The 8,909-nt window shown below is 40.0% G+C and overlaps 1 protein-coding gene across 3 annotated transcripts; it reads right to left on the bottom strand.

Annotated features, from left to right (window-relative positions):
- Positions 1-2,537: 2,537 nt before the first annotated feature.
- On the bottom strand, positions 2,538-8,124 carry cbr4 (carbonyl reductase 4). 3 transcript variants are annotated; one of them, XM_024258904.2, is made up of 6 exons: positions 7,980-8,124; positions 7,690-7,866; positions 5,023-5,143; positions 4,815-4,951; positions 3,135-3,269; positions 2,538-3,067 (listed from the first exon to the last, which is right to left on the bottom strand). In XM_024258904.2, exons 2-6 carry the CDS (start codon positions 7,832-7,834, stop codon positions 2,889-2,891), a joined length of 717 nt encoding a protein of 238 aa, XP_024114672.1. In that variant the 5' UTR covers positions 7,835-7,866; positions 7,980-8,124; the 3' UTR covers positions 2,538-2,888. The 3 variants fall into 3 exon arrangements, with proteins under 3 accessions (XP_024114672.1, XP_024114673.1, XP_024114671.1); XM_024258905.2 differs by having other exon boundaries at positions 7,976-8,112; XM_024258903.2 differs by having other exon boundaries at positions 7,690-8,116.
- Positions 8,125-8,909: the final 785 nt, after the last annotated feature.

Raw genomic sequence — 8,909 nt, 5'->3', positions numbered from 1 at the left:
GTATTCTCCATGTAGTTGTATTTTTACTTGTCTTCATATTTTATTTACAAGTAACATATAAAATCCAAGTTTGCCAAAGCACACTAAAATGAATTAGAGTTGAAACCTCTAGTTTACACGCATGGTCAAATGGCAGGGTATAAAAGGCGATCGGCGACATTGCGTTATTGGATCAGTCGGGTAGTGTGTAGTGTCTGGGGGCCTCACTGCTTGCAGCATGGCCGCTTGTGCTGCAAGTAAGCGGAATGAGTATCCCAATGCAACCTAGGTGCTAAGGTATATGACACAAGAACAAATGGCACATACACTTCACATTGCACAACACTGATGATGCAATATACAGACGTCATAAACATCAAAGGATAATGAATGCACCCCCTTAGCACTGAGCGCCATTGCTGATTCCTTAGTCAACAGGCATTGCATGCTGTCAGACTGGTCCAGAGCAGGGCTGACCAGCCAGTGCTTTTTCTCAATCCGTGTATCATTCGTTTAAATACTTAAAATTGGAAATGAAAAACCAACCGTTTTTTTGTTTTTCGATTCAAAATCTGAATGCCGTTTGACACAATTGCACATAAACAATAAAAGGTAACCTTACCAATTTCAACAGAAACATGTTCAATATTTATTCTATAAATGTCCTGTCAAACTATATTTTCATTTCCTCTCTTAGATCGTTCACAAATCTAAATGTAAATTTGAATAATCCCTAAATATTGAATTGTTTATTGAAAATATCCACCTTTCATTTGAGCAGATATTATTCTAACTGGTTTCTATTTTGGCTGATGTTATTTGCACATATTTTTAGTGTGATCGAGCACAAAAAGTGATAGAAATTCTTGATAGTAACATTTAAAACCTTCGGCCAAAGCACATATATCGCTGCATTACTCGTACACATTTAAATTACTTCCCAGGATAAATGTACTTGTTTTACAGGATATTTTAGGGGGCATTTGTAAAAACAGGAATGATTTGACTAAAAAAATGTTGAGAGCATTTTCGAGCCATGTATGCACTGGTCAAATCGCACTAATTGGAGTCTAAAATCTCTGGATTCTGACTAATTTTTTTAGTTTCACTCTGAGGAAAACAGTTTAAAGGATACAAATATTTTTAAGACAAGTGCAGTGCATCATTTTCAATGACAGAGACACGCAGCCGTGCGCCTGCCTCTGTGTGCTCGTTGCCATGACGACCTCAGACACGCACTTAGATCTCCAGTTTTCCAAAAGCGGTCCACATATGTTTTGAGTCTGAAGGTTTTTTTTCCTCACTGCGTGCTGTAAATATGAGTTATTTAAACTAATTTGGGATCCATCCAGTGTTTTAGCTGCATTGGTGTTTTTATCATCTACTGGGTTTTTGAGCTGTTTGAGTTTCAGCTGTTACATCAGCTTCATGTTACCTTTTTTGGCTATTTTGGTATTTACTAAGGTTTTCAGTCTATTTGGAGTTTAGCTAATATTTCAGCTACATGCTAGCTTTTATGGCTAAATTAGACTTTTTACCTGTTTTTTAGGCTAATTTAGTATTTAGGTCATATTTTAGTTACAATGAGCTTCAATGTTTTGAGCTTCAGTTTCAGCCTTTTTAGCTATCAATTGAAGCGTCTTCAGCTGCCACATTCAGGTTGCAGAATTCACACTGGCATCATTGCAGATAATGCTATATATCTAGTTATTTAAATTCAATCTATTCAATCACGACGCAGCCGTCTGAGGAGCGGACAAACTTGAAAGGACCTGGTCGTATTTTCAAACAGAAAAAAGATCCAGCTGTTCACTTGTTAGGATGGTTATTTATTTTAAATACCGCTGAACGCGCTTCTCACGTGCATCTGATCAGACTCTAACCTGGCCGCGAATGACAACTGACAAGCAGCGGCGAGCGCGAGAGGGACACGCATTTCTCCAGCAGCATCACCCAAATGCTCCTTTTATCCCGACAAAAAGGAATAAATGTAAGTAAATCCCAAAGGACCGCTGACAGAATCAATGTTGGAATGGTTCTCCCTCAAAGGCTTCAACAATGACTTGTACGATTCTCCTGAGCCGCCGTGATTAAAGAAGGTGTTTACATCCCGCGGTCTCATGGTAGAGGCGTGGAAAGAGGCAGACGGTTGCAATAAACTCACTCCTGATTGGCGACAGTACTTCCTGTAGATTCATGACTCAGCTATGACTCAGACCAATCCCTGAAGATGGGTTGCAAATGGCGGTATCCGTTTCAGGAATTGACGGTGAAAGCGGCGGCCTACTTTCGCGAGGAGAGGAAGTAATGCATTTCCAATGGGGGACCTCATTGCTCGCCAGGTCCATTATTTTTACAGTCAATGGCAATGACCAACAGACAGCACTTTTAAAGCCTCATTTATAGGGATCAACAGACAAAAAAAGTTGATTTAGGGTTTGGTTAACCTTTAAAACTGTAACTTTTTAACATAATTATGAATAATAAAAAAGACAGGAATATTATTCCAGAATAAATCAACTTAAACCTTAAATAACTTTCAATATTTTACTCTCCATAAAAAAAGCTGTAGAAATTATACAAGTTAGACATAAGTACAAGATAACATCAGGTCATTAAAAACAATAAAATAAAATGATCTGGAGGGCCGGATCCGGCCCCCGGGCCTTGACTTTAACACATGTGATGTTTTCGGATGGTTCTGGTTTTCCAGGCTGGCATCATTTATATAAGTCAAACTTTTGTCCCGGGGGGGTTTCCCAGTGGGACAAAGGCGTAACGATCACAGGCGGGGGCTCTACAGTCACGGAAAAAGACTAACAGTGTAAATCCGATGATTCAAATCCAGACTCTCTGGAGTCGGCGGCATTAGTCACCGTCCGTCTCTGGCTGACGGGTCGGAGCGTCCTCTACATGGCGAGCTGCAGCCCCCCATCCACCACCAACACCTGTCCTGTGATGTACGCCGACTCCAGTAGGAACAGGACCGCCAGCGCCACGTCCTCCGGCTCACCAAACCTCCCCATGGGGACTGAGCGCGCTGTCTGCTCCTCACTCAGCCCGCCGGTCATGTCAGTGCGGATGAAGCCTGAGGAGAAGCGTGACGGCTGGAGTAAAGAGCGCTGAGAGGATCATGAGGGCGGAGCCAGCAGTACCTGGAGCCAGCAGGTTCACCCTCACGTTACGCGACGCCACTTCCTTCGCCAGAGAGCGAGTGAAGCCCTCTAAACCCGCCTTGGTGGCGCTGTAGACGCACTGGCCGGCGTTTCCTTTGAGGCCCACCACCGAGCCTGAAGACATGAAACAGAACCGCTGAGAGAAAACGGTCAGAACCGCGTTCATCCAAGACAGAACCGACCAAAACCAAATTCTTAAAGAACCTGACTTCTAACATTTTCAATTTGATGAGAATAAAACAAAAACAGCAAGAAAACGGCAGAAATGTGTCATTTGGGTTTAAAAAGGTCAAGTTTCTCTCTGATCATCTTTTGATCTGATTGTATCCTCTAGGTCATGAATATATCCTTTGTCAAACGGATACAGAACACTTCATAGCAGGTAGAATAAAGAAATACCCAAATGTTATTTTAATCTTAATTTTCTCTCTCTCTCCATATATATATACATATATATGTGTATATATATATATATTAGGTCTGTGAATATTGACACATTAGGCGTGTGATTACTAGAACATAGTTAATTTGTTAATATTTATTATCAACCTCAGGCGTCCTGCTGTGCAGCTGTGAGATCATCAAAATAAAACTGTCTAAAATAAACACTTTTTTTTACATTCTGTAACTGAGATTTTATTAAATTAAAGAGATAATATTGCATTTATTTGTAGTTTTTGGACAAAATTGATCATTTATTTTAATAAATAAGGTGGAGAATGAACATCCACCTGATGGATGTAATGCAGCCGCAGTGCACCTGCTATGGGGGGCGGAGCCTAACTGAGCTGTCTGCTATTAGAAATCCAACGAGGAAACCAACTGTTATTTTATTTGGGATGGGGAGCGACATGAATTTTCCACAATAACGAGCACCGGCGTTGTCTAAAAATTGCGGAAACTCCTCCGCAGTTCACAGTGAGAGTCCCGCCCACCGACGTCACAGAAGGTGTGCAAGATGGAATGGGCAGACACGCCCCCACCTGAGCGCAGAAATCCAGCTGGATCAAACTTCTCCTAAAAAAATATTTTATTATTTTTCACAACATATTCATAATTACGTTAAAAAGTTAGAGTTTTAAAGTTTTAAAATTGTCATTCTGCTAACTTTTTGGATTATTTTGGCATTACTAAGATTCTTTTAGGATATTCTGGAGTTTAGCTAATGTTTCAGCTACATGCTAGCTGTTTTGGCTAATTTTAGCTTTTTCAAGAAAAGTTTTTTACGCTGTTTTTGAGATAGGCTAAAGTTTACACGATAGCTGTTTCAGTGAATTATGCTTTTTTCCGTTTCAAGACTATTTTGAATTTTACCTATTTTTTCAGATACGCGTTAGCTGTTTTGGCTAGACCCCTGATCTAAAGGTTTCATACAGAAAAACTTGCTGAATGTGTATATCAGTTTTGTTGTTAGAAAAAGAACAGAAAAACAACCATTTCTTGAGTCATGTTAGCGGCTGAATGTTCTCTGGACAAAGGGGCAAAAGATTTCACTCATTAAACACATTATGAGGGTCTAAGCTGAAGTAAAAAGACAAAAAAGGTCCTGGTGGACGTTACTATTACTGGGTTTAAAATGTTCAAGTACAGTGAAATCTTGTTCTCTTCTGCCCCCTAGTGGCCAACACAAACATGACATTGCAGACATGAGGTGTGTACCTATATTAACGATGGCCGCCTCCTGCATGTGCAGCATGTCCCGCAGCGCCGCCCTGCAGGTCAGCATGCAGCCCAGCAGGTTAGTGTGAAGCAGAGCCAGCATGTCCTCCGGCCTGGACCTCAGCAGCAGAGCATCTCTGAGGACACAGTCACCAACACCTCAGCAGGACGGCTGCAGGACGCTGCAGGACGCTGCTGCACAGCTCACCTGTTGATGCCCGCAGCATTCACAAGGTAGGACACGTGTCCACAGGTCCTCCTGATGCTTTCAAAGGTTCTCTGCACCTCCTGCTCTTTGGAGACGTCACAGCTGAAAGCCACATGGTGGTCTGTGGAGAACACCTCACTGTGATTCCACTCACCTCCCACACATCACAGCTCCTCACTGGGACAGAGGTCTCACGTCTGCAGACTTTCACCACATGCAAGCTTCATTTTGGAGCATTTTATGTTACTTTTGAACTCCTGCAAAAGCATTCTTGGAGTGGAGGAACAAAGTATCAGGTCTGACAGCTCCAGAAGAAAACAGGAAGGAGGATTGAGGGACATCCAAGATGAAGATGTGTTACTCAGACATGATGAACATCTTAGAGCTCGTGCTAAAGCCACTTTTTGGACTATTTTGGCATTTACTAAGATTTTTTAGGTTATTTTGGAGTTTCGCTAATATTTCAGCTACATGCTAGCTGTTTTAGCTAATTTAGGCTTTTGAAAAAAAGGTTTTTTACGCTGTTTTTGAGCTAGGCTAAAGTTTACACGCTAGCTGTTTTAGCTAATTATGCTTTTTCCGTTTCAAGATTAGCTTAGACTAGTTTTGGCTAATTTGGCTTTCTTCAGTTTTTAGGCAATTTTGAAGTTTACTTATTTTTTCAGCTAAGCGCTAGCTGTTTTGGCTAACCTAGATTTTTTTATTTTAGCTAATGTTTCCCAACAACTTTGCTTTATTAAATCTTCATCTATAAAACAAAATCTACTGATATTTTTAGACTTTCTTGAACTAAATTTCTTGAAGCATCATTTTATTTTATTTAACCCCTGGTTCACAGAGAACGGTCCGACTGTTTTATTATCATGTTTTCATTATGTTGTGACTTCCTCTCTGTTTGCATTCAGCATAATAGAGTTTTGTATAAGAGCACCTATGGTTTTATTGATAAAATAATGTCATAATACGTCTGGTAAAATGTTTGGCTGGTAGATTTAATCTTTTTATCTACAGGCCGATCTGACCGATGAGTCAAAAATTAGATTTTAATCTTTGGGGTTTTGACTTTAAACTTGGAGCATCAAACCATCTGCAGGAAGATCAGTTTTGAAGGCTGTTTTTTCCAAAATTGCTCAACTAAACGAGTCTAGTGCTTCTCTTTATAAGAGCTTCAGCTTGTGGTCGGTCACAAAACATCTGCTGCATTCTTCCACAAACAATTTACAGCTTCTATTTAGCTGTGCTTTCTGTTCAAACCAATGTCCAAAAGAGATGTTAAATAAAATAGTTTTCATTAAATATAATCTGTCATTTGTATTTTTGTTAAAGAAAGTAAAATAAAGGAGAAAAAATTGATTAAAACCAAAAATCGAATTTGGTATAAAAAAAGCTCAGATTGTATTTGAATGTTTCCAGTACTTTGTCTGTCAGCAGGTGAACACGGCCCAATGAATACACTGAACACACTAATATGTGGATACAAGATCATTTCCTCCATTCAAACTCAGATCAAATTGAATTAATTGTCTTTGGTCCTCAAAAACCAAAGGACAAGTGTCATCAGTCAGCTGGAATCACTCTCTTTTAAATAAAAAAATCAGGTCAGAAACCTATGAATTATTTTAGACTCTGACTTAAATTTTAACAGTCACATCTCATCACGTACATCAGCAGCCTTCTATCACCCGAAGAATGTCACCAACATCAAAAATACTGTGTCCAAACCTGACTTTATAAACCAATCCATGCCTTTGTGTCCAGAGGGTTGTACTATAGTAATGGCCTCCTCACTGAGCTCTAAACGAGGGATCAAAATACTACAACTTATTCAAAATGCTGCAGCTTTAAACCAGGAAATACAGTGTGACCACATCAGTCCAGTTCTGAGGTCTTTGCACCGACTTCCTGTTGCTCAGAGAATCCAGTTTAAAGTCTCTGCTTGTTTATAAATCTAAAGGTACATCTCTGATATCCTCATTCCTTATAACCCGTCTGGAAATCTGCGACCCTTAGGCAGAGGTCTTCTTCAGGTGCCAGGAATAAAACCAAACACGGGGACACATCCTTTCAGTATTTCTCTTCAGAGGTTTGGAACAATCTCCCTGAAAATGTGAGACGGCCACAAGTCTGAAAATGTTCAAATCTAGGCTGAAAACTTTTAGTTTAGCAATGTGTTTTAAAATGGGAATGTGTGTGTTTTTAATGATTTCAAATTCCTGAATTTGAATCTTGGCGATTTTATGACGCTTGTGTTTAATCAATAGATTATTTCCTTTTGTGGTTTTATAGATTTTTATACAGCACTTTGGTAGGAGTTGTGCTTTACAAATGCTTGAATTGATGCCACCAAGGATTTCTATTCAATTCAATTCAATTCAATTTTATTTATATAGCCCAAAATCACAAAGAGATTTGCCTCATTGGGCTTCAAAATATAAACAAACTGGTTATCCCTGCCCTTAGACCCTCCCTCCCGGTAAGGAAAAACTCCTAAAAAACCTGAGTCAGGAAAAAAGAAGAAACTTTAGGGATTCCCACATGAGGGAGAGATCCTATCCCAGGACGGACAGGAGATACCAGAACAGTTAAGGTAGAATGAGCCTGATCACGTGACCAGTGAGCGCATGTCAGCTGACAGAGTGGTCGCTGATGGGCTTTATGGTGCTTTACCTCCGGGCAGAGCAGCCACCGCGGCCCGGGAAGCGTCTTCGTTCCTGGAGAGAACAGCTACCCTGCAGCCCCTCTGTGCCAGCAGGCGGGACACCGCTGCCCCGATCCCCCTGGAGCCCCCACACACCACGGCGAGGCGGGACATGACCCCTCCGGACAAGAGACTCCCGCTACGAGCTGCAGATGGAAGCGAAGCTCCGTCACCTCTCAGTTTATGTCATTCCCGTTAAAAACAAGCCGCTTTTAACAGTTAGTTTGATCTGCTCTGAAGTAACGGGATTCTTACTTAACTTTTAACCCCTTTCAAAGACTTCTGTTCGGTTGGAAACCTGTTAATTTACTCCAAAGCAGCGCTGCTGTCGGGACGGCGGCGGACAGACGCCATGTTTGTTGTGGTTGTGTTGCGCTGCTCGGTACTGACCGCTAGAGGGCGCCGTGCACTCACCTCTGAGTAACCAGAAAGCATGGAGAGAAAATAGACTCACTCCGATTTGTGGATGTGTATTTCTTGATTTGTGCATAACTTTAGATTTGAACGTGCGTATTCTTGATTTGTAACTCATATAATACGTTTTGTGCATAATTAAAAAAAATATATATATATACAATTTACATGTGCACAAACTAAAATTACAACAGCTTGAAACTAGTCACATATGCAAATCTTTAAAAATTACACACAAATCCCAAAACATCAGTTACTCACAGATCTGTCCTGAGACTTGTTTCACGTCTCACCGATTCTTCCGTGAGTGATGCGTTCAAGTACTATTAGAATGGTCGGTCATCAGTTTCAGCTGTGATCAGCTGTTTTAAACTTAGATTGTGAATAATATCTGGTGAAACTCGACACATTTTCAGCTACCCTGAAAAAAATAAAATAAAAAAGTCTAAATAAGCATTTTTAAAACGCATTCCTTTTAGAGAATAAATATATTTTCCAAAAAAAGCTAGTTTCTACCTGTTGTAATTTTAATTTGTGTGTGTGTAAATTGTATTTTTATATTTTGTCATTTTTTTTCTTATGCAAAAAACAGATTGAAGTTACAAATGAGTTACAAATCAAGAATACACACGCACAAATCCTAAATTACACATGTACAAATCAAGAATTATGCACCCACAAATTGGAGTGAGTCCATTTTCTCTCTTTAAGAAACACCTTCACTACTGTTAGTTTACAAACAGTAAACGAATAATTTTTAAATGTAAATTAGCTT

This window comes from Oryzias melastigma, linkage group LG4 (assembly GCF_002922805.2).
Source record: "Oryzias melastigma strain HK-1 linkage group LG4, ASM292280v2, whole genome shotgun sequence".
NCBI classification, from domain to species: Eukaryota; Metazoa; Chordata; class Actinopteri; order Beloniformes; family Adrianichthyidae; genus Oryzias; species Oryzias melastigma.
The sequence above is the reverse complement of the archived record's forward strand: the minus strand, read 5'-3'. Positions and strand labels throughout refer to the sequence as shown.